General features: G+C 34.4%; 1 protein-coding gene and 1 long non-coding RNA gene across 7 annotated transcripts in view; one reads left to right on the forward strand and one right to left on the reverse strand.

Annotated features, from left to right (window-relative positions):
- The window catches only part of LOC127864471 (insulin-like growth factor-binding protein complex acid labile subunit), a 349,772-nt gene that overhangs the window by 21,143 nt on the left and 302,243 nt on the right, over positions 1–26,386 (forward strand). For all 6 annotated transcript variants that reach the window (XM_052404091.1, XM_052404094.1, XM_052404090.1 and 3 more), the window contains 2 exons: positions 18,386–18,570; positions 20,078–20,149. In XM_052404091.1, coding sequence (XP_052260051.1) covers positions 18,404–18,570; positions 20,078–20,149 — 239 coding nt within the window. In that variant the 5' untranslated portion in view covers positions 18,386–18,403. The remainder of the gene's footprint in view (positions 1–18,385; positions 18,571–20,077; positions 20,150–26,386) is intronic.
- Positions 8,706–10,572, reverse strand: LOC127864475 (uncharacterized). The gene is made up of 2 exons (XR_008042058.1): positions 10,465–10,572; positions 8,706–9,517 (listed from the first exon to the last, which is right to left on the reverse strand). It is a non-coding gene; the product is annotated as an uncharacterized LOC127864475 (long non-coding RNA).

The raw sequence follows: 26,386 nt of genomic DNA on the forward strand, positions 1-26,386 counted from the left end.
TGTCAAATAAGAAGAAAGTGTGTGCACTATACAGTTGACATTCTTTTTATTTGAATTACTTTGATAGTTTAAAATAATAATATTATCTAAAATCCCACACAACAGCACCAAGATCATACCCGTAGCCAGGGGGGGGGGGGGGGTGCGTTGGATGCGTTCGCACCCAATCTTTTTGACAAGTAAAAAAATTGTACTTTAAGTTGCACACAACTTTATTTGACGCAAAAACGGTAATTTATTTTTCCAGGAACCCAGTGAGTCTTCGTATTTAAGCGTTAAAATAATGTATTCAATATGCAACCGACAGGTCACCATATAATTCATATCTTAATTAAGTGATTTCCTATATTGCGCATGATTTTTATTTACAATTTTTAAACGTAGAATTGTTGAAATCAACAGAAGTTTTGACAGCAAAATTTAAAAGATCTAAGAAGCCGGTCCGCGAGAAATGGAATTTGAATCTTTGTTATAAATGGATATTTGTTTTCTGTATAATGAAAAATTAATAACCTGGCACCCTAATCCGTATAAAATCGATACTTATATAAGGATATTTGATACTGAATGATTGTTTTGTAACTTTTGTCATCGTTATTAATGTCTGTATAAAAGCTATAACTTTAACAGATATCATAAGACAATGATGAAGCCTACTTATTGTGGGTTGAAATTCCAGTCCAATAACCTTTTTGCCACAATTATCTAAAAACAATTTGATTTCCTTAAATAAATAATCCTATGAAAATGAAAATACATTTAAGCTGATTATTAATGGAATGTTATTTCAGCTTTCGAAAATGACTGAAATCAAAGGACACCCTATGACTATTGCCGAAGACTAATGAGTCACTGGTTAATAACTTTAATTTTACCACGATTTATAACAATTACACATGGTGCACATCATTTCCGACAAAATGCGTTGTCTTTTTGTTATATCACCGTACAACCATTTTCGGATCCCCGAAGGGGTTTCCAGCAACAAAAATATCAGCTATGGTCAAGACAGGATAAATTTTTTGTTGAATGACAAGAAAACAAATCATTTCTACAAAGCAATGCAGCTTTTGTGTAGTTAACCAACACTTAATGTCAAACTTGACACTAGGCATGTTCTACCCTTAAACAGTTGTTATAATAAATTTAAAACGTTATAACATATGATCAGGTGGACGTCAACGTTAAATGTTCATCAACTGTGACGGATCTTGAGCATATAATGGGCAAATAAGTACATCTTTTTTCTTTAACGTTCCGGTATATATTGTTAAGGACTTTGAGACCATAGGACCAGTAGTTTGTGGTTATTGGGTCTTACTGAAGTCTTAAGTGTTATATGTTTCTGAAATACGTTTAGAAAAAAGATTTAAACTTATTTGTTTAAAATAGGTAAAAAAATTTAAAGTAACCAGTTGTACCATTTTGATTTATTTGAAGTATTGATGCAGATTAGAGAAGACCCAGTTTTGTAAATCAGTGTTTGTTGTACAATACACTGTTATCACGTTTAGAGCAAAGCTATGCCTCTGGTACTATCCACAGTAGCAGACAAACAATTGTTTTGTAAAATAAGGCAAACATTTTCATTGGATTTGCTCGATTTAAAATGGTAGAATGTTGAAATGGTAAAACACACCAATTTTATCTTAGATTCCAAGATTCCGATAAATAATGATATTTTATACCGTTCTTATTGTTGATTTAACATTCTATAAATTTGTTGTTGCATATGTAAACAAAATGTGTGCGCGCATACCAGTGTCTGGTTAAACACCGTATAAAATGATGTTTCATTATTGAAATTTTCTAGGGGGAGGACCTCCAAAGCCCCCGATTGCAGGAGGGGGACATCCCCTCCCGCACACCCACTTCGCCGGCAAAAATTCGCATCCCCGTTTTCAAAACTCTACGGGCCTGAAGATTGTATAAACGCTGGTTAAAGTTACCGCTCGGTAACTTTCAAACCTTGATAAGTTTGCAGTTATTAAGGTTTAGTAACTTTCAAGGTAACTCGATTGTATAAAGACGATATACCGAAAAGTAACCTAACCGCGCAAAGTTGAATCTAACCACCGGTAAATTTAACCAAAACATTCCCACACTGCATTTTCTAATGACGTAATTTTCGCGCAAAGTGTCACGCTTCGATTTCGTTAACACACAAAAAACAGCGACATATATTTGACGTATTTTTTTAATCAAATTCATTTACAGATTCATTTACAATAAAATAAAGTATACATTTTAACTATGAGTTCATCAAATTATTTAAAGTGTTTACGAATATATGACCAGGGAAAAATTTATATTGTTGTCGGGATTTGCATCATTTAGTGGAATTCCTGGTGCTTCCAACTGCGAGAAAGTGCTTGCAAAGACGCATACTTTTCTTGTTGTTTAAAGTGATGTTACATATACATGGTCGTCGTTACATGCTAGTCTATTCTTCTGATTGGGCTTATAGCTCGTTTTTATGACTGCGTTATAAAATAATATCTTTCGCCAAATAACGATTTTTACGCATACAAAGCACAACGCTGAGTATATCATTAACTTTTTTACATCCGAAAATCACTCTGTCTATAGTCCAATCTTGCATATTGCAATTGATAAAAGTGCGAGTCTTTTTTGTCGATTTAATAAAAAACGACTTATTTCACATGTACATGTACTGTATTTCGACATATTTGCATTGTCAATTTATCACAATTTCCTTATTTCGTACAATGTGCATTGTTTTTAATCCATGCATATACTTTTGACATTTTAGAATGAACAACAAGCCATACAAATATCGCACAATTCATAAATAATCTGCAATATTTGCTTTCCGATTTAATTCACGTTAGGCATAGAGATGTGTAAAGTATAAGATGGTAAAAATAGCACCATACTTGCATTCGGAATGTCCCATTTTGTACACGGGGGTATTATCCACTCATTTATCTGTTGAGTAATGGAATGTTTTCCATTCTTTGTGTATGTAGGCTATATATTAAATTATGTTCTTGTACAAAAAGGGCAAATACCATAGACAAATAAAACTTGTGCAAGGTTAAACATATGTTTTTTGCAGAAATCTGCAAATGCATCCGAGTGTATCAACGGCTATTATTTGATAAACTGATCCGGTTCATTTGAACATCAGTACCGTAGAGTGTATGACGTAGCGTGTGACGAAGAAGAAAGTTTATCGAGTTCATAAATTCATTTGAATATATATCTAGTGATAAGTTGGCATTAGGGTCTTTATTTAACTATGCTTAAATACTTATTAAAGACCCTATATGCAAAATCGTCAATTATTGAGTTGAATGGATGTATGGATTAAAATGATGATTAAAGGTAGGTTCGAACGTGTTTAAGTTTTTGTTTGTACTTTTGTCGTTCCCTTTTCTCGGTGAAATGATTTTAACATGGGCGCCATTGATGAATCGGATCACACACGGCATACTCATAACAGAATATAAAAAACACGTTATGTGCGTCCTTAAATTGGTCGTCCGAAGTCGGAAAACGTATTGTCCTGTAAATTAAGTCAAATAAAGTGTCAGTCGCTTCAATTGTCTGTTTACTGGTCGAAATTGTCAAGGTCGTCGATGGTTAGCTATTATAATGTCGCGCGACTCGGCCATTTTGTGTAAATTACCTCTCTGTTACTTGAACTTACCCACCTATAGAATTAAACACGTTCTTTGTGTCCATAAATTGGTCGTCCAAAGTCGGAAAACGTATTGTCCTGTATGCTAAGTCAAATAAAGTGTCAGTCGCTTCAATTGTCTGTTTACTGGTCGAAATTGTCAAGTTCGTCGATGGTTAGCTTTTATAATGTCGCGCGACTCGGCCATTTTGTGTAAGTAACTTCTCTGTGATTTGAACATACTCACCTATAGAAGCAGGTGTTGCCGGCCTAGCTACGCGCAATTTGCGTACTTTCGGTTCGACGATAAACTATCGAATCAATCGAGGTTTAAAGTTTTAATAGATCGATAAAGGTATCTGAAATAGAAACAATTAATACATGCAATTAGGTATATAATCAAGATATTATATGTATGCATTCAAATGAAATACACATTAATAATGACTAGCGTTGCATGGCGGTGTGAATATTACTCGCAATAAGTTATTTTAATAAATAACTAATAAACACAACCGTAACCGTCAGATGTCTTAAATAACAATACAAACAATTGACAGATAAAATAAACAAAAGATTCAAATAAGTTACCTGCAGGAATATAAAATGTCCTACACAAATAATATAATGTTTCAATCAAAGATTGAATGGCTGTCTAAAGCAACCTTCAGCAAACAACTGAATAAAGGAGGGAAAGTGTATGATTGGTTGTTACGTGCACGTGCTAAATTAGGTTAAATTCAACTATATGTTAACTATAAAATAACTAAGACTACAGACTTTATATCAGAGCTACCTAAAACTACTCGACATGAATAACGAATAACTTACTAACGATAAATATGAATTTATACCCTGTGGCATTTTTCCCCTGCTTTTGAAATGTCGTCCCGATATTAATTTATATATGTTCTATAAATTTATAGAACTCGCGGTGATAAAACATATACGTTCATCAAGTTACTACTTCCAAAGTTTGCAATAACACAAACACATGGTATCAATCATAAGTTTTATTATAAAACATTCAAGTACAATAACTTGCACCTTTGTTTCGTAATAACACAAACAATACAAACAAACAAGTACAATATATGGCAATTTTTATAAAGACACATATTTACATCATTTTTAAAATAACTCTTTAACTTATGCCACACTTCTGTCTATAAGCAAACACTTCACATTAGCATATCACTGTTAGTCTTTACCGTTCATATATAACACGAACCCGCAACGTAGAAGTTCGGCGCTTTACGTTGGCGGTTCGAGCGACGTATGGGTACCACTCTGGATCAGCAGACGATTTATTTCATAAATCAATCTCTGGGTTAATGGTCGCCATCTTTCGAACTACTTTCAAAAGTACAACAACAACAATAACAGTAGAAGACAATTTTAATTGCGAAAAGTTGAAAAATTGAGTACATGTGTCACGGTTGTTGAGTGAAATAGTGTTATTTTCAACTGTGTATGAAGCATGTGAACTGGTAGTGGAATACCCGAATTGTTGGTGGAAATGGAATTTAGAAATATATCTAATAGTAATAATTCATCATCGTGTAGAATAATCATCAGCATCATTTCTGTGGAGCATTGCACTATTCAAAAAACAAGTGTTTCATAGATATGGTGCTTTTAACATAGTTCACTAACCATCAAGACTGAAATGATTCATGCACACAGGTAAAGTAAATAATTGAATTTGTGCAGAATGTTTATTTTTTACAAATTATTATTTAATTTGACCAATTTATTTTAGATTGATTGCACTGAAACTCAAAGTCTAAAGCTTAGTAAGACACTTAAGCCAGTTTTCTGAGAAGAAACAATACTTGTTCAGAGTATAGCAGGCTCATGCGGCCTCTGGTTTATTTATTTGGCCTCGGCCTTTAACCTGGGTCGCTTTGATTTCAGGTGTTTAGCCCCCATATCAACAAGGCTCTCGACCCTACAATGTATATGTAGTTATTCATATTGTTTAAAGATTTTGAGAACCCTCACTCGGTGCCAGTGGGGATAAAACAGGGACCTTCTTATAGCTAGATGAATGCATCAAATATGCCAGCAACACTTTATAATCAATAACTTTATAATTGATGATTCTGTTCTTTTAACTACATTACTCATTTACCAAAACAATGTGAAAAACACTTTTATGCCCCAAAAGGAGGGCATATAGTGATCGCACTGTCCGTCTGTCTATCCATCACACTTTGCATTTAGGTTTCGAAAAAATGCTCATAACTTCTATGTCGCTTCAGATGTAACATTCATATTTGGTATGCATGTGTATATGGACAAGGCCTTCCCATACACACACAAATTTTGACCCCTTTGACCTTGAACTTAGGGTCGGCTTTTAGGTTTTGAAAAATGCTCATAACTTCTATTAAAGCGTTTATCGGGGGCGTATGTCATCCTACGGAGACAGCTCTTGTTTTTGCTACTGTCCTCTGCACAAACCATGATATATCTGCATATATGCCTCCAACCAAATCAGTAAAACTATTTGTCACTTAATTACAGTAAACTTATTGCATGTTAACTTTTCAACAATATATATATACATGTATATATAATTATATATAACAGATCTTAAAAAAAACTCACATCAAACTTCGAATTGTTTTAGTAAATTATAGGCTTTAATTGGTATTGTGACATTGACACCACTCATGCATGCGACTAAACAATTATACAACTATGGAGCACATTATTTATGAGAAATTCCAATACATCAACATATCGTCTCAGATTTAAGGCAGATAATCTAGTGCTTTTTTGCTGCCATTTTTACTATTACACATTTTTTCATTTTATGTTATGATGCATTGATCTTGTTTCTGAATTAACCAAGCAATCATGTTTAACTTTTGAAGAAAGATGTTGTCTGATAAATATAGAAAATATAATCACTACAAACTGAACAAAATTCAGTTGAATACTGTGACCAACAAAGATTTGCCAAAGAGCAATTCAGATCATGATTTAAATTACAGTCAAACCTGAATTCAGCGGTCAGTCAAGGGAAATGGCCAAAGTGACCGTTGTCCACAGGTGACCGTTGAATTCGGATCACAATTTTAAGATGGTTTGTCAGTTGGTAGTAGTGCTTCCTCGTTACTCCACCCAGTCGTTTGCATACAGTGTTAAACAGATGCTCATTGCCGTTAACTAAGCATAATAACAGAATTTACTTACATTGAATAATACATAATACTATCTTATAGATTGATTTAATTTCATATTGTTATTAAACTAAAGCAATGAATTTATCAACGCTAGTATAATTGTTTACTCATGCATCTCGATTATTCAGTAAATAAAACTTGCGACGTGCCGTTGACGTCACGTCCGTACAAGTCTAAAAAGCGGATTTGCTTTCATAAACCGATAGTACGGTGATATTGTACCGTTCTAATTCAAAGAAAAGACGCAAAAAGTTTGTTAACATTAATTCGTACGCAAACATCACACAAAAAGCATTTTAATTCAGCAACCTCATACAAAATACAACGCTTCAAACTCACATTTGAATTCGATTCATACTTCTCCATAATTTCTCGCTTACGCTTAAGCACACTCTTTACTTGCGTACGTCCAACACAGAGCTCACTTGCTATTACACGCGAACTTTTTCCAGATTCAAATAGTTTCAAACACTTGACTCGCTCCTCTAATGTGAGGAACTTAAGTTTACCACTTATTGTTATTCCGTGATTTATTATTCCGATTGCTTTTAAAAGTGATGTGAACGCCAGATAGCTCTTTTAAAGAATGATCCGAAAATGTTATTTTAAACCCGATACTCAATGTACTAATAAGCGGTCATTTAATTAACGATTATTACTTTAAACGTGTCAAAAACTCTGACATATTTTCTTTTGAAGAAACCCCCACAATTATCCCCGGAAAACAAACCTTCTCAACACCTTAGTATTTGTTTACTCGCAGCGGGCCGCTTTTATAATATCAAAGGCAATTACCGCTATCAAACGCTTTAACCGCAAAATAGACGGACAAATGATGTGCAGTGTTATTAATTTTCGCGACTCGAGACGACAGACGCGTGACCGTTAATTTCAGTTCAAACATGAATTTCGGAGTTGAATATAGTGACCGTTGGCCGTTATGGACAGGTGGCCGTTAAATTCAGGTGTAATATAGAGTGTTTTTCGTCGGGGGGATTCCAGACTGACCGTTGTCTGCAGGTGACCGGTAAATTCAGGTGGCCGTTAGGTCAGTTTCGACTGTAAATACAAGTAATATGAAAGTCTGCCTATTGGATCCCAGTTAAGACTTATTTGTCAAATCTGCACATTAATTTTCCCTTAGCCATGTAGAAGTGGGGACTAAATACCATCAAGTCATGTAAAAAGGAGCAGGGTATAGCACGCTTTGAAAGCGCCTATTTTGTGAAATCTTTAAAAATCTTCTTGTCGAAAACCATTTGGACTATGGCTACCAAATTTGGTATGCAGTAACATCTTATAGTCCTCTACCAAGTTTGTTCAAATTATGTCCTTTGGGTCAAATTTGATCCTGACCCGCATGTCACAAAATTGAACATTATATACGCTTATATCTTGCTTATTTTGTGAAAACTTTAAAAATATTCTTGTCCTAAACTCTAGGACCTAGGGCTACCACATTTTGTATGTAGTGAGATATAGTAGTCCTCTACAAAGTTTTCTCAAATTATGCCCCTGGGGTTAAATTTGACCCAGCCCAGAAGGTCACAAAAGTGTACATGTGCTTAAATAGGGCCTATATTTAAGTATTTGCACATGCAGAGAAATTTGTTTCAGCCTTTTTTTCAGCAGTGGAGTGATACAGGGCCATCATGGCCCTCTTGTTTAAATACTCAAAAAATGAAACCGTGTTCATGCTTGCATGAACACAGTTTATAAATGCTGTCAGAATTATAAAATATGCAATTACTATAAATACAAATGCCAGGGAAAAGTGCTTTTTGTACTAAAAAATTCGAATGAATATTACAATAATACATTTTGAATACTTTAGTATGTAATTAACAGTTTTTGTCTGAGAAAATCACTAAATTTTATATATTTATTCAAATTCACATAAATCATATTTCAAAAACACATCATTACTTCAAATCCTTTCACACAATACTGAAAAAAATGCACAGTTTCTGATTGTTATTGATTCTTTATTAATTTATACATGTACCATTTTTTAATCTTGATGCATCCTCAATTGTATAATGCACATCTTAATCTGTTTTAACAATTATAATATAAAGATTAAGGCTGACTCAGTAAAATAATAATCCATGATTTCTGCAGTACTTGCAGACAAAATAGGAATACTGCTGTGATATTATCTATCTATCTAATGGGATATTAATTTGGCTTTAATAGAAAAAAATCAAAGCATACACATGTATAATATGTGTATGTATATATTAGTTAAACTTAAATTGATTGACCATCGATAAAAGATATTATAATATATGTATGTATATATATATATCCTTGTAAAACTAAAAATTAAATATGTATGTTTCTATTACATCATTTAGGACTTTTATTTTCAGACAAAGTAGAGTGAAGCTTAAAACAGTATCCAATTGTAACAGTCAATTTTGGGAAAATCAACCTTATAATTATTTTCTGTGTTGGCCAATGTCATAATTGGTATAAAATGTATATTGAACTGGAAGTTTTCTTTATTTTAAATGATAACATTTGCTTGGTCAGCCATAATTGTCACAATCAAGTGGTCTTTTTACACTGTAGTTTTCTCACTGACTATGGGTTTGTTCTGAGAATGAGCCACACAAAGTATCGTTGGGGAGATGAGTTGTCAATTTTATGTTTATCAGTCTTTCATAATCCAGTATACCTGTAAAAAGGGAATTTGTAACTAATAATCACACAATATACACAATTACCCCGGTAAAATTGTATGCATTTAGATTTATTTAGTACTGCACATTAATCATTTTCCAAAAATATGTAGCAACATTACATTATATAATGCTGCAATACTAAAGTAATTTACTAATTAAAGGTCGCTGATGTGTAATGGATGTGGTGTCCACCTAATGATCTGGAGGTCACTGGTTTGATCCCCAGTGTGGGAGCATTCTTAAGAAATCTCCAAGAGACACCCAAGTACTGGTTCTAGGCCCAGGAAACGAACTCAAGAGCATTTCACATACATGTACGTAGTTAGTACTTTAAATTTAATCGAACTAAAAAAGGGTTAAAACTAACAACTGAAACCCTTATTAATACATTTTATTTTGAATCAAGCAAATGTGCAAATTCATTTAAAATAATGAGTAAAATTTAAAATTTCTACTTTAAAGTAATCATGATAATTTAGATCATTTTCAGAATATTTAATGATGATAATGATACAATTATATATTCCCTAAATGATAAAAATAAAACATGTAATGTTAATTTATTAAAAAAACGTTTTAATTTTATCAATATCATGGTAATTACAACTAGATACAGGCAATTAGATCAGAAACGTGCATTAATTATATTAACCCATTCATGCCTAGCGTCCTGAAAAAAAGGACATTTCAAACAGCGTAGACCCAGATGAGACGCCGCATAATGCGGCGTCTCATCTGGGTCTGCGCTGTTTGCTTAAAGAAATTTATGTAAGAAATATTCTAAATATAGAAATAAATATACCAGACACCCCTACTTTTGGAAATAAATTGATCCAATTTAGAAGGATGGGAGAGTCCACTGGGCATAAATGGGTTAATGAACAACCCAGAGATTTGTAGTGATTTATGGTCACTATTTGATTAACGTTCTATACATGACCTGTCATAAAAGGTATTTTTTAGCCAGTACTACAATCGGCAATGATAGTCTGTATTGCATACATATTCCAACGTCTATTATCGATTCGCTTCCTCAAACTGAACAAATGAAAATAATGTTTACATCGCGAAACGTAATGCATCCAGTTTCACTTTCGGTTTGGTTGGTTTTGTAAACACCGTAATTTCATCTTAAAAATTGGATGATAGGGTGATTAAATAATAATGGAAAAGTAAATCACTTTGATAATAGGTCAAAATGCAACACAAATGAACGTTAATAGTGCTCTTAATATCAAAGTTTCGGTAAAAAGTTTGGCGCTAGTTCAACGCGCATGTATACAGCCTCATAACAATAGACTGACAACCTTTTGGGTAGTAAAGTAGTAATACAAGGCAATATGGCGACCGTTAGCCACGAGGCCTATCTTACGGAGGAATCCGAGATAGCCGATGTATCACGATTGGTATGGGTACACTACCGTCGTCATAGTTGTCACATGATTGTGTCCGTCGTTGCGGTATAACGTATATCGGAGCTTTTTGCTCTTTATTTTGATGTTGCTCCGTTTTTCCCAATGGCAGCAACAAGTTTCTGTGGACACGACGTATACGTTTGGAGTGAGGTTGATCCTTCTTGACGTCATACACGGGAATTTCAGTATTTGGCTGGTCAATTACCACATATGGCACATCTTCCCACTTGTCAGCGATTTTCTGTTTCCCGCGTTGAGTTACATTTCTTACTAAAACCAAATCACCTGGAATGATTTTAGTGGCTCTAGCTTTAGTGTCATATACCCTCTTACTTTTCTCTGCATTTTGAAATGCGTTCTCTTTCGCACGACTATACGCAGTCGCCAATCTGTCGCGAAGTTTGCGGCTGTACTCATTCTAGAACACCGTCCCATTATCGTTTGACGGTAAATCAAGTAGTGCGTCGATCGCTAACCTTGGGTGACGTCCGAACATAAAGTAGTACGGCGAATAACCAGTACTGGTATGAATTGTGCTGTTGTACGCATGAACCATCGGTGCAACATACGACTTCCAGTCGGATTTCTTGTCCTCCTCGAGTGTGGACAACATGTGCAGCAATGTCTGGTTAAATATTTCTGTCATCCCATTACCCATAGGGTGATATGGGGTTGTTCTAGATTGTTCAATTCCAGCTAACTTGCACAGTTCGTTTATAAGGCCAGACATAAAATTGGTACCTTGATCACTGTGTAAACGCGCCGGAAAGCCGTAATGCACAAAAAACTTCTCAAACAAAACTTTCGCTGTTGTTCTTGATGTCTGATTTGTCGTTGGGAACGCCTGCGCATATCGCGTAAAATGATCGGTGATAACTAAAATATGCTCGTATCCACCTTTTGATTTTTCTAAACTCAAGAAGTCTATGCAAACAAGCTCCATTGGTGATGAGGTTGTAATGTTCACAAGAGAACTAATTTCGGCTGGAGTTTTGCTTCTTATGCATCGGGCGCAATTACTAATCTTGTCTTTTACAAAGCTTTCCATGCCAGGCCAAAAGAATCTTTGTTTGAATAATGATAGTGTCCGATCACGTCCTTGGTGGCCGAGGTCATCATGCAGGCTTGAAAACACTATCTCCCGTAATGCTTCTGGCAAAACTAATTGGCTGTACTCCTGCTCACATATCTTAGTTCTTCGGTATAAAACCCCATTCTTCAACTCAAGACTGGGCCAGTGTCTGCTATATTTCAAAACACCGGTACATGAGTCTGAGGAAGATGATACAGAAGGTCTTGTGCCAACTTGTAATTGATGAATAACCTTGGAAATTACTGGGTCGGCCAGCTGTGACATTCTCCAATTGTGAGAACTCAGGGCGTATGTTTGCAAGACATCTTCTGGAACTTGATCACAAGCCTCAGGTTTGTCTTTAACAGGTGCGGATGTACTGAAACAGTAGGGCGCTTGTTCAATCCCTGCTGTAACGGCAGTGGTTATAGCAGCTATTGTTTCTGGTTGCACTACCACCCTGCTTAACCCATCTGCGTCGGCGTTGTTTTTACCTGCCCGATAACGTGTCGTAAAGGTGTAGTTTGATAACGCAGCAAGCCATCGTTGCCCTGTCGCGTCCAACTTAGCACTCGTTAGCACGTAGTTAAGTGGGTTATTGTCCGTTATAACCTCAACTTCCGCGCCGTAAAGATAGTCGTGAAACTTTTCCGTCATTGACCATTTCAACGCTAAAAATTCCAACTTGTGCACAGGATAATGCTTCTCTGACGGTTTAAGTGAACGGCTTGCATAAGCTATGACCTTTTCGTGGCCGTCTTGGCTTGATAAAATTCTTCCATTATACTTTGTCCGCTTTTTACATCACCGAAATTACTTTCCATCGTTGACAAAATGTTTTCTAAGGTTGCTGTGGCTTTCAATGTTAATAAAACTTTTCTTGGTTCTCCAGATATCGCATTTCTTACGCACTGTTTCAGTATGTCTTTCTGGTAAATTTCTGACCGAATCATACTTTCGATTTCTATTTTCCATCCTCTAAATTGAGTTGGGTCCGAAAATTTAGGAACACTCGGTTTCAACATTAATCGTGGATTAGGAAGCACTCTTCGATCTGCATTTCTTTTATGTTTGTGTCGGTGATGTATATCTTCATGTTCCAATGCCTCGTCTAATGACGTTATTGTGCTCCGTGTCTCCATAATATCTTCTTGCAAGTCTTGTTTTGTTCGTTTCAATTTCCTTATTCTTTCTTCTTTCTGTTTACGACTTGTTTCTTTCAATAATTCTTGTTCCTTCAATCTTTTTGCTTTCTCTTTCAGATGAAGTTCCTCTTTTAATTTCATCTGTTGAAGCTTCATTGCTTTTATTTCAGCTTTAAGTGCTTTTTCATCATCATCTTCATCACTTGTAATTTCATCAATGTCACTTTTGTGGTCATGTTCACATTCGTGACATTCAGATGGTGTAAGTGTTTCAGTACTGCACCGCACCCCCTCTTTAAAAATTCTGTCCTCAGAATCAGCATGTATCTGGAATGTTTCCTCCATCTTCTTAGTCAACCAACTAAGTTCCTCATCTATTGAATCCATGTCACTTTCATAATCGTTGCCATGGTAATCATCAGTCTTTAATCCAACAGGTAATCCAACAGCACCATCAACATCATTATCATGGTCAAGTTCAGTCCTCCTTTCATGTTCCATTTCTTTACAGTTGTGCTGTAATCTTTCTCCAACAGTTTCTCTTCTTAATTGTTTATGCTTAACATCATTTGCATCATTCACATCGCTATGTTGGGCTGTTTTGTTTTCTATTCTCATCTTTATCAATTAATCTCTTTGTCGCTGAATTTCACGAATCTTTGAGTCTTGTTCCTTTATTTTATTCAGCATTTCAATGTCCTTTTGACTTTTCAACTCTTGTTCCTTTAATGTTTGTTGTTCTTTATGTTTCTCCCTTCTTTGTCTCCTTAATTCAGAATCCATTTTCAAATAGTTATATTCGCACTTATTTCACTCTCAGCACGAAGTTATGATATTGATCCGAACCATATGCAGATATCGAAGTCTTGTCTTTAATTCACTTCTCTTCACAATATTCTTTGCACTTTACAACACAAAACAATTCATTCCAAACTAGTGTGTAATAAGTATTTGTCAACTTCACTCACTTTAGATTCAATTTCATAATGTCATTCAGTAATATTAATCACTTGTCGTTAATATTACTTTCAATGCAACAATTCACAATTAAAACTATTCTCCCAGTGACTATTTCACTTCAGTCGTACGCACTTTTCTTTAATAACACTTTGTAAAACACACACTTCAATTTCATCAACCTTCAAATTCACAATTCATAACAGTTGCCTTTCTTTTCAACTCAAAAATGTACAATATAGATGTAATACAACACTAAATCACTAACTTCAATAGTGACCAATACATCTAATTCAATTTTAACATCTATGTATAATAGTAACCCTACATGTCATATAACACAATACAATAACAAAAAAATTGTACACATTCATTCAATTATTGAATACCAAAAATAGGTATTATTATTAAATGTTCAACTATATTTCTCTTTATTAGCTCTCTATTTAATAATCACTTAATTAATAAACTTTTACTGAAAATTAGATTAAACTAAAGTCAAAATAAATATTCAAGTTTTATCAAACTCAACAAAATCTAAATAAATGTCTACAAACAATTAAAATAAATTCAGTGAAATTAATTCACAAATTATGATTTAAATGAGGAATTGATCTTATTTAATTTTTATAATTACACCTATAGATGCATATTTATGAAACAATTGAACAAAACAATTTGATTAAACTATTTACAAATACTATCTCACACACGTACAACTATTTACAAATACACTCTCACACACGTACAACCATACATATTCAATCACACACTCATTGAATACTATGTACCATACAACTAAATCGCTATCTGTACAGATTCGATACCCTATTTCCGGTCCGAAAATTACACTGGTCACTTTTACGTAGTGTCAAGTGTAACCCGCAACGCAATTACTAGTTTTCCCACCAACGAATATAGTATATACGCAATCAATTATTGCGCGACTTCTTTTCCCGTTATCAAATAAATCGATTATTTAAAAGCACTGTCCACAAACCGAATGTGTACGCTTTTAAATTGCTACATCGATTTATTTTTTCTTCGCTCGAATACGCGGTAAATCGACGCGATTATTTTACCTTGCAAGGCTTGAACGCAAACCAGTATTTTCCAATGAAATTAGATGATCAGTCTAATTTCAGTAAGAAATAACTCGATTTTAACGATTTCTTATTTATGAAAGTACTATGAGTGAACGTTGTTTCAAATTTTTGTAAGTTTGAAACAACTAAGGACAATTTTGATTTTACATGGGTTGAAACTTTTTTATAATTGGGCAGCAAATTTATTGATTGTCTTGATCCCAAATTATGACCTTTAAACTAGCACCTGAGCTATCTACGTGCCTACCTGTCTGTATTGTACTACTTAATGTACTTCCATTGTTATTGAAACCGGATTAGTGACAGTGAAAACACAGTTTACACAAATGCAGGGGCGTATGTTAAACGGGACAACCTATGGTTAGTGCATTGAAACAAAAAATCTTTAACATAGGTTGGACAAAAATTTACATTTACATTAATTAAACAATTAATGATATAAAGTGAACAATAGTATATATCAAATATTATCAAATAAATAAACTAACTAATCAATAATAAAATGTACAGCTCACCACACCGCCATGCGTCATGAGAAATAATCACTATTGTCAGTGTTTATACACCAAGTCACACACAGTTTATACACTTCCAGCGACGAATGGTCCTTGGTCCTGATGATGTGACGTTACGGTCTTGAAGAGGGCCCTTAGCATGCTTTAACGTTAACCCGGGTATTAAACGACGTCTTATGTGGCCATCAAGTGTAGATCCTCGTAAAAGGATTGCGCACACGGATTGTCCAAATTATATTATTTGATCGATTAGTGAAGAACGTTGGGCGCCATTGTTGCCGGCCTAGCTACGCGCAATTTGCGTACTTTGGGTTCGACGACAAACTATCGAATCAATCGAGGTTTAAAGTTTTAATAGATCGATAAAGGTATCTGAAATAGAAACAATTAATACATGCAATTAGGTATATAATCAAGATAATATATGTATGCATTCAAATGAAATACACATTAATAATGACTAGCGTTGCATGGCGGTGTGAATATTACTCGCAATAAGTTATTTTAATAAATAACTAATAAACACAACCGTAACCGTCAGATGTCTTAAATAACAATACAAACAATTGACAGATAAAATAAACAAAAGATTCAAATAAGTTACCTGCAGGAATATAAAATGTCCTACACAAATAATATAATGTTTCAATCAAAGATTGAATGGCTGTCTGAAGCAACCTTCAGCAAACAACTGAATAAAGGAGGGAAAGTGTATGATTGGTTGTTTTACGTGCACGTGCTAGATTAGGTTAAATTTAACTATATGTTAACTATAAAATAACTAAGACTACAGACTTTATATCAGAGCTACCTAAAACTACTCGACATGAATAACGAATAACTTACTAACGATAAATATGAATTTATACCCTGTGACACAGGGTATGTTTTAACTGGGTTTTAACCAATCGGTATAACTTACCCAATTTTATACAAACGCTTACCGACCAGTAACCAACACGTTACTGACGTTTAACCGCCGGTATGTGGTTAACCGCTGCACCCAATTGTATAAACAGTTCAACCGGCGGTTAACCACATACCGGCGGTTAAAAATCGGTAACATGTTGGTTACTGGTCGGTAAGCGTTTGTATAAAATTTGGTTAGTTATACCGATCGGTTAAAACCCAGTTAAAACATACCCTGCCTTCCTAGGTGGGTAAGTACAAGTAACCGAGAGGTAACTTACACAAAATGGCCGCGACGCGCGACATTTTAAAAGCTAACCATCAACGACCTTCACAATTTCGACGAGTAAACAACAAATAGCAGCGCCTGACACTTTATTTGACTTAATTTACAGGCCAATACCGATTTCCGACTTCGGACGACGGAATTAAGGTCGAACAAAACGTGTTTCTTATATTCTGTTATGGGTATGTCGTGTGTGACCCGATTCATCAATGGCGCCCATGTTAAAATCGTTTCTCCGAGAACAGGGAACAACAAAAGTACACACAAAAAACAAAACACGTTCGAACTAGTATCTTACCTTTAATAATCCTTTAAAATCCATAAATAATCCATTTAATTCAATAATTGACGAGTTTGCATTTAGGGTCTTTGATAATTATTTTAGCATAGTTAAATAAAGACCCTTATGCCATCAAATCATTTAATTCCAATGAGAACTCAATAAACTTTCTTCTTTGTCGCACGCTACTTCATGTACTCTATGTACATTACTGCTATCAAAATGAACCGGAGCAGTTTATCAAATGTGTCGTGTTCTGAGAAAAATGGGCATAATGCATGTGCTTAAAGTATCGTCCCATATTAGCCTGTGCAGTTCGCACAGGCGAATCAGGGACGACACTTTCCGCTTGTATGACATTTTTTGTTAAAATGAAGTCCCTTCTTAGCAAAAATCAATTTTTGGCGGAAAGTGTCGTCCCTGATTAGCCTGTGCGAACTTTACAAGCTAATCTGGGACAACACTTTACGCACATGCATTATGCCCAGTTTTCTCAGAACACGACACAAATAATCGCCGTTGGTGAACTCGGTTGCATTTGCAGATTTCTGCATTCAAATATATATTTAAACTTGAACAATGTTTTATTTGTATTTGGTGAATTCCTTATTGTACAAGAAAGTAAGTAAGTTTATTGTAAACATAGGCCAAATTAGAGGAATAGTCTAGCATGTTACGACGACCATGTATAATTGTTATGTTACATCTAGAACAACTAGAAAAATAGACGGTTTTGTAAGCACTCTCTTGCAGTTTGGAAGCACCAGGGATTCCGCTAAATGATGCAAATCCTGACATCATTATCAATTTGTCCCTAGTCATTGATGAACTCATGGTATAAATTTATATTTTATTTTATTGTGAATTCATTTGTAAATGAATTTGATAAAAAATACATGTCGCTGTTAATAAGCGTGACACTTCGCGCGAAAATTACGTCATTAGAAAATGCATTGTGGGAATGTTTTGGTTAAAAATGCCGGTGGTGAAATTCCACTATGCGCGATTAGGTTACTTTGCGGTGTTTATACAATCGAGTTACCTTGAAGGTTACTATACCTGAAAAACCGCAAACTTACCAAGGTTTGAATGTTAACGAGCGGTAACTTTAACCAGCGTTTATAAAAGCTGGTGCTGGTGTAATTGTTTATACAATCGGGTGCTCATTTTTTATAGAAAACACCACATACTACAATGTCCACGTGCAAAGCGGTCGTGTTGGCGGTGATTCTTGCGCTGTGCACGGGTATCTCGAGGTGCCAGTGTCCATTGACATGCCATTGCGACGGAACTGTCGTAAGATGCAATGGACAACAGCTGTTTACCATACCCCTTTCCCTACCGGACGCTACCACTACCTTGTAAGTACCGGAACAATGTATCAGCTGTTGTGTGTGTTTTAAGTCTTTCTGTTCGTCTGTCTGTCTGACTGAATGGCTGTTTATCCGTCTAACTTCATGTCTGTCTGTCTGTCTGTCTGTTTTTTTATGTCTGTCTGTATGTCTGTCTGTCTGTCTGTATGTCATCATCATCATCATCATCATCATCATCATCATCATCATCATCATCATCATCATCATCATCATCATCATCATCATCATCATCATCATCATCATCATCATCATCATCATCATCATCATCATCATCATCATCATAATCATCATCATCATCATTAACAACAACAACATCATCCTTTTCCTCTTTCTCATTCTCCTCCTCTTCATCATCATCATCAAAAGTAGCAGTATCATCATCATTATTATCATCAACAACAATACCAGCATCACCATCATCATAATAGTCATCATCATCAGCAGCATCATCATCGTCGACTTTATCATGATTATTATCATCATCACCATCATCATTGTAATCATATATTTGTTCTTCTTCATCTTCATCATATTCTTCATCACCATAATTATCATATAAAGCTTAAGCAATGTGTTTCCTTGTGTTGCTTGAAGGGTTAATCACATGGCATAGGTCGTTATTATTCGGTTGGCGTTTAGAGAATTATGTCAACCAGGAATACTGTCCATGTATCATCATCATCATCATCATCATCATCATCATCATCATCATCATCATCATCATCATCATCATCATCATCATCATCATCTTCATCATCATCATCATCATCATCATCATCATCATCATCATCATCATCATCATCATCATCATCATCATCATCATCATTAGATATACTTTTTGTGATCAATAACTAATTATATTCGCTTATGTGTTTTATTAGTTTAAAGCACTATTTGTATCATTATTTTTGCCGTTAATAATTTAATTAGTTAACAGCAAACACTTTTGAAACTAAATAGCGCTTTTCAATAAATATAATAAGAAAAAACTTAAGGCTAAATCTGAATTCATTATAAACGGTTTGAATATGTACTGTTAGGTGAGTAGTAGTATAAAGGCAGCTATTTAGTTGTTGTAGCGCTCAACGCCATTGTGTTGTCGTTGATACAGTACTAATATTTATAGTTAATTTTATAAATTGGTGCTTAGTTAAATGTGAATTGTATGCGAACAAACCATGTCCTCGCCAAATTTGATGGGATGGTGCTTCGTATATTGCTCAGATGATGATGATGATGATAATGATGATGATGATTTATCGGGGTGTTTTGTATGGAAGAACTGTCTCTGATGTGTGCCGTTGTCTTATGTATGTCATTTGTTTAAGTGTGCTGTTTGATGTTGGAACGTGTAACTTGAATATAGTCTTTCCTGCTTAGAGGCATAAGCAGATGCACATTAACCATTTCTTAGCTTATTTGAAATATATGATTATTTGTTTCGTATTAGAATATTATTATTTGATCACTTCAGTTAACTTTGTTTTTATTCCAGGGATTTACACAACAACTATATCGCATCCATTCCTTTGGATGCATTTCAAGGACGAACGAACCTTGAGGAATTGTAAGTTGTTTTCATAATTCAAACGCAGTACATATAATGTATGTGAAATTATATTTTCCTAATTGTTTCCTAGTTGCTTTAGATTGATGCATCACTTCAGATCGTTCTCAAATAAAAAATACTGTATTTAAATAAATATTTAGGTGTTATTTTATTATTTTGAATACAATTTCATTTTTAAACCGGTCACCGGAAAAACTTTGCTTATTCGAAATTTTGCAAAATTAAGTACTGTTGATCATTTTAATATGCCTATATACGAAACAATTACTGGATATACGCTTTTTATGACCAATAACTGATTATCATCGCGTTAAAATAACTATATTGTTTCATTATGGACGTTGTATGCAAACAAATAGCCTTGCCCTTAGCCATTATATTGTTACCTTTTATCATGGGATTTCTTTGTTCATTGTGATTTAATTATAGCCCTATACTATATTTGACCACAGTATGCATGGAACAAATCTAGATATATGTTTACTTGATTTAAGAATTCGTGTTATTGTTAAGTTATTTTAAGCAGTAGTGATACACCTGTGTCAATTATCGTTTGAAATATATTAATAAAAATGTATTTAAATGGGTAAAGCATTCTAATGAGGAACAGTTTTATTTTATTGCATACATGCAGCGATTAACTTGATTTAATTGTATACATATTATACATATTATAACTATTATTGCTCAATAGTTGTTTTTTAATTATTTTTTATAACTTTTGAAAAAACATATTTCAAGATATTATTTTCCCTTACAAATAGAGAATACACAGGATGGTAAAGTAACATGCCTTTTTAAACAGTTAACAATCCTATACTTAAGTGTCGTGAAACTAATTATGAGCAAGTGAACCTGTGAACCTTGATAGTTTGAATAATTTGTTCGCATACTCGGAGATTTTAAGCCTTTAAGTAAGTTTTTTATTTTACACTTGCGCCGCAATTAACTTAAACGTATGCCCGCTAGAGCCCTACACATTATCTACTCATATCACTTATACTTTCGCACCTGAATATTTAGAAACATGTTTAGTGAGTACAACAGTGGAATGGAGTGTATGTGTGACATAAGAACGCAATTCATTGTTTAAGATATATCTGTATTTAATTATTACAATACATTTTTTCCCTCTTAAATCAGTTGGCTTATGAGAAATAACAACCAAACTGTGTTACAGTGTGGAATAAAAATATATCAATAATTAATCGGTATTCATAGAATACTCTCCTGCAATATTTCATTTAACAAAATAAGAACATTTCGTCCATGCATTATAAAACTAGTGTTTTTTGAAGCTTCCTGATGAAAATATATTTAGTTTATTTAAAACGATTGCATCAAAATCATTAAATGTATATAATGTCAGTCTAATGTGTTTAATGATGTAAAACACATTTTGTCTGATTGTGTTTACCGTTGATTATTTATAACTTAACATCAAACAATATTTAAACTAAATGGCGCTTCTTTTTAATGAAGGTAATTTGTTTTAGTGTAAAGGTTAATCTGAATAAACTGTAAGCAGTTTTGCAATATACTGTTAGGTTAATAGCAGAAGGACTTTATCTAGTTAAGTAACCGTCCTAGTATTTTACTTGTGTTGTTATTGATATAGTACTTGAATGTATAGTTTATAAAGTGTAGCTTAGTTTAATGCTAATAGTGTGCAAAATAATCAAGATCTCGTAAAATTTGATAGTGTGATGCTGCGTAAAAAACATAGATGATGACGATGGTGATGATGATGATATAGTTGTTGTTGTGTTTAATAATGAAGATAATGATTACGATACATTTTAATAAAATACGAACGTTCTGCCAAACTACAGTGCTATACAAACCAAATAATTTTTAATGACTTTAATAATGGTCTGTAACGTATTTAACAAAAATATGTTGAACCATTAATATCTTTATTAAAAAGAGTATCCAAGGGACTTTAATCTTGTTAAACACGTTATCGACTGGTGAGCATAAACATTGCAATATAACATATGTAACATCCCCCTTTTTCTGAGATTCAAGAAAGTATACAATGTTTTCAATGGTTTTGAAAGCATAGTACTTAGCCATAAGGCTGTTCTTACTAAAACATTATTGCATAGTAATCCAAGAATACACTTTCTAATTGAATGTTCAGTTTTCCAACCTTTAGTACGCATGTTCACTTTTTCTTTTGACATCAAAGTGTAAAGTCTATCGCACAATATATGTCTTGTTGGGATCGTTACTTTTTTAAGCATGTGCTTGATTTTTTGAACATATCTTTCAGTTAGTCCCATTCTTTGAATATAACGCGGTTTTGATGTTGTATGTTTGTCACTCTGCGCCAAATTCCTTAAAATGACTACAAGCAAATTGCGGTCAATTATCCGTAACACGTTCATCAATCTAGCAAAATCGCTATTTTTTCAGATACGCGATAACATTTCCTGAACGTTACAAATCGAGCTTTTCAACTTCTGGTCATTTTGAAAAATAGTCCAGTCAACGAATAATGTCTGCCTTGTTATTTAAACACATCTTCACCGATCTTTGATGACGGCCTATCAGACATTTCAATAACGGCTCTTTATGATTCAGTTTACTAGTGTTCAGTGAACACATTTTAGATTTCTCTACTTTATCCTCTAGGTCCCTCATCAATACGAACCAGAACATAAATTCGCATACTCTCTTGAGTCATGCTACTAAACATTGATGTGTTCGATGCACAATTTGCAACAATTCACGTTGTAGCTGTTTTGGGATTATAACCTATAACGCTTTGTTTACAAGTCCATCAGCATATTCGTGAGGTTGTGTCTAAGCGTTTAATGGAGTCTGGTACTTATTTTCTGGTCATCCTTTGTCAACCAAGGGTTTGATACATCATATGTCCTCATCTTCAGAAGTTTTATTTCAACACCCTATATTTCAACTCAGACATAGGTAAATTAGCACGCAACTGTATTTGATTGATATCAAAAGCCGGTATTTTGCCCTGAGTATCTGGTAATTATATCTTGACGTAAACATAGTTTTACCAGATTTATATTTCACCTTGAAAATACCCTTAATATGTCTGTGATCCGCCTCTACTGTAAACTCGCCTCCATACAACTCATGGTATTTTTTTTTCAACCAAAAACAATTGCAAGAGTCCCTTTTTCAATTTCAAATGATCTCTACTGTGTTGGGTTCAATGCGCGGGCTGAATATGCAGTAAATTTTTCGTTTTGCTGAAAGACTGCTGCAAGCCCAAATGAACTAGAATCTACGTTCAACGTTAGACTCTAACTTGGATTCTAAAAAACTAAAACATGTGATGTCGATGTCATTTTCTTATGTTTTAAGAGCTTTCTTCTTGTGGTTTTCTACTGCCAGTATGCATGTCCTTTTCCAACAATTTTCGATTTGGCGCACTTATCTCTGACATATTTGGCAAACATTTCTGCAGGTATGTGATGAAGCTTAGACATGCGAGTGCTTCTTTCTTATTTTGATGTCTAACCATGTATTGATCAGTTCTGATCTTTTCATGGTCTGCCTCTAGTCCCTTTTGGCTGATTTTATGACACACATAATGGACTTCTTTATTCCGGAACTAGCATTTTCTTAAAATTATTTTTAGGTTGTTTTGCTGCATTTTGTCTAATACTCGCTTTAGTCATTTGTTCATGTTCTTGGATGTTTTTTCCAAAGAATATGATGTCAAGTACTATCACCTGCGTTCCTTCTAGATCCTGTATCATCTCTGTCATGACACGCTGATACATTTCCAGAATGGACTTAATTCCAAACGGAGCTTTCCACTTGTTGCATCTAGAGTGCTAAATACCTGTGCGTTAGGCATCTCTGAAACTATATCCTGCACTGTTTTCATCGGATAATATTATCGTAATATTGCTTCATTCAGAAGTCGCGGGTCAATGCATATTCTTACATCACCAGGGATTTATGTCACTGTTACGAACGCTTTCACGCATTCAGTTAATGTGTCGTATTATAACGCTTAGTGACTCCAGTCTCTGAAGCTTATCTTTGACTTTTTGTTTCATGGAAATTGGTACTTAATGTACAGGCTGAACAACAGGCTTTACGTTTGGGTCTAGTATTATGTTATATGAGCCGGGTAAACAACATAAACCTTTTATGCATCAATGTTTTGTTATATTGAGTTTAACCTCTTTATAAATCTTCCGATGTCTCACCACTTTACAACGACTGTGATCTGATTTTGACCATATACAATTTAACCAATTGTGTTTTAGCGTTAATGGTAGTGTTATAATATCCAACGGTTAAATGCTGTGTGAAGAAAATGAACACAAAGCATGTAATATTTTCATATAATTATACTGAAATACATGTATAACATTTGAATACTTTGCCTTTGCTTCTAATAAAAAGTAAAAATTATCGCCAAAATAAGTCAAAAGCTTTTCGTCAAAGTGGAGTGCATTATAGAATATTGTATTTCCAACTTGGAAAAGGGGAAAGTTCAATCGGATTAAATTGCCAACATCAACGTCCAAAAAGTAAATATTAAAACTTTGATCACATGGTGTATTTGTTTTAGTTTTAAGGTGTAAACTCGAAGGAAAACACGCTTCCGATTTTATAAAATCACTTTATTTCATTTATACACAAACTATATCATTAAAAAAACTAAAAAATAAATATATATATTCTTAAACTTGTCCACCTATTGGGCCTGTAGTCTTATACCCACATATTGGGACCAGACATACTGGTGCTGGGATGAATTACAGGATTTCAACTGACTTACATTTGCTTTGATAGAACATGTATACCAATATATATCAGTAAATCTTTGCAGAAGGGGTTAAACCTCACAACATCAACTTACTTGGTCAGACCCTATGTAAAGTTGGGGCTTTGGCCCCATTATTATGTATAAATTGTTGACCCAATGTTACAACCGTCGGTACTTATTGTTAAAGGTCATATCAACACCTCAACGCAATGGCAATACACGAATATTGTCCAGATGATCTTAAAAGGTATTATAACAGTTATGTACAAATGTGGCGATAAAAAACAAGAAAGACCTTAGTAGTTACAGAGCTTTATCATTATGCTCGACTACTTAATTCAAACTTACATAGTGACTTAATACAATGACTCCAAACATGTGTGCAATTTAGGTTGTTTACCTGCCGTAGATTCAGCGATATGGAGATGCTGAGCATTTACCTTAACCCATGTATGCCTAGCGCCTAGAAAAAAGGCATTGGCAAACAGCGTAGACCCAGATAAGACGCCGCATGATGCACTGTTTGCTTAAAATAATTCCTTTAAGAAATATTCTAAATATAGATATTAATATACTAGACATCCCTAATTTTGGAAATTAATTGATCCAATTTAGCAGGATGGGAGAGTCCACTAGGCATAAATCGGTTAACCCCATCGTTACAAAAACACCGACACGGACATTTGGGTGAGTAGTATTGATCAGACTATTAGCTGATTACTCGCTATAGAAACGGAAAGTACAGACGCTTTACAAATACATGCACAATGATTGACAGATGAAGTCAGATTAAAAACGCATGTATGTCATCGTAAATAATTTGGTCAGACGCTTTTTTAAAAATGAAATCTGGTCCGCAGAGCGTTTGAATAACTTTGACTGTTTTCCTGCTCCGTCATCAAGGCGCTTGCTGAATAAAACTGTCGCCGCGTTACAATAATAATTCCAAAGAGGAAATACCTAAAATGAGCAAAGCATTTTCGATCGAAGCGATTTTGTCGTACGTATTAAATTTGCAGAATTTGCGTAAATGTCAAATTGGTTGCGTTTTCAATACGCATGATATTGTATTTCTTTGCGTTTTTAAATATTTTAATAGAGTGAAAGACGCAGATACGCAGCTTATCTGGGGCACTGCGAACGTTTTCACATACTTGGTGCAATTTGTCGTGTTATAACGCCTAGAGACCCCATTCTTTGAAGCTCATCTTTGACTTTGTTTCATGGAAATTGGCACCTTAGGCACTGGCTAAACAACATATTTTACTTGTATGCCTATTTTTATGTGAAATTAGCCTGGTAAACAACCTAAGCCTTCAAAAACATCCATCTTTTCATAGAGTATTTTGCCCTAAAGCGTTAAGGGCAAGTGCTATATCTAACGGTCAAATTATGAGTCCGGAAAATGAACGCAAATCAGTTAGTTTTCTTTTATGCGTGTATAATTGACAGCTTTTTAAGGTCTCGTTTTG

Source organism: Dreissena polymorpha, chromosome 1, assembly GCF_020536995.1.
Source record: "Dreissena polymorpha isolate Duluth1 chromosome 1, UMN_Dpol_1.0, whole genome shotgun sequence".
NCBI lineage: Eukaryota > Metazoa > Mollusca > Bivalvia > Myida > Dreissenidae > Dreissena > Dreissena polymorpha.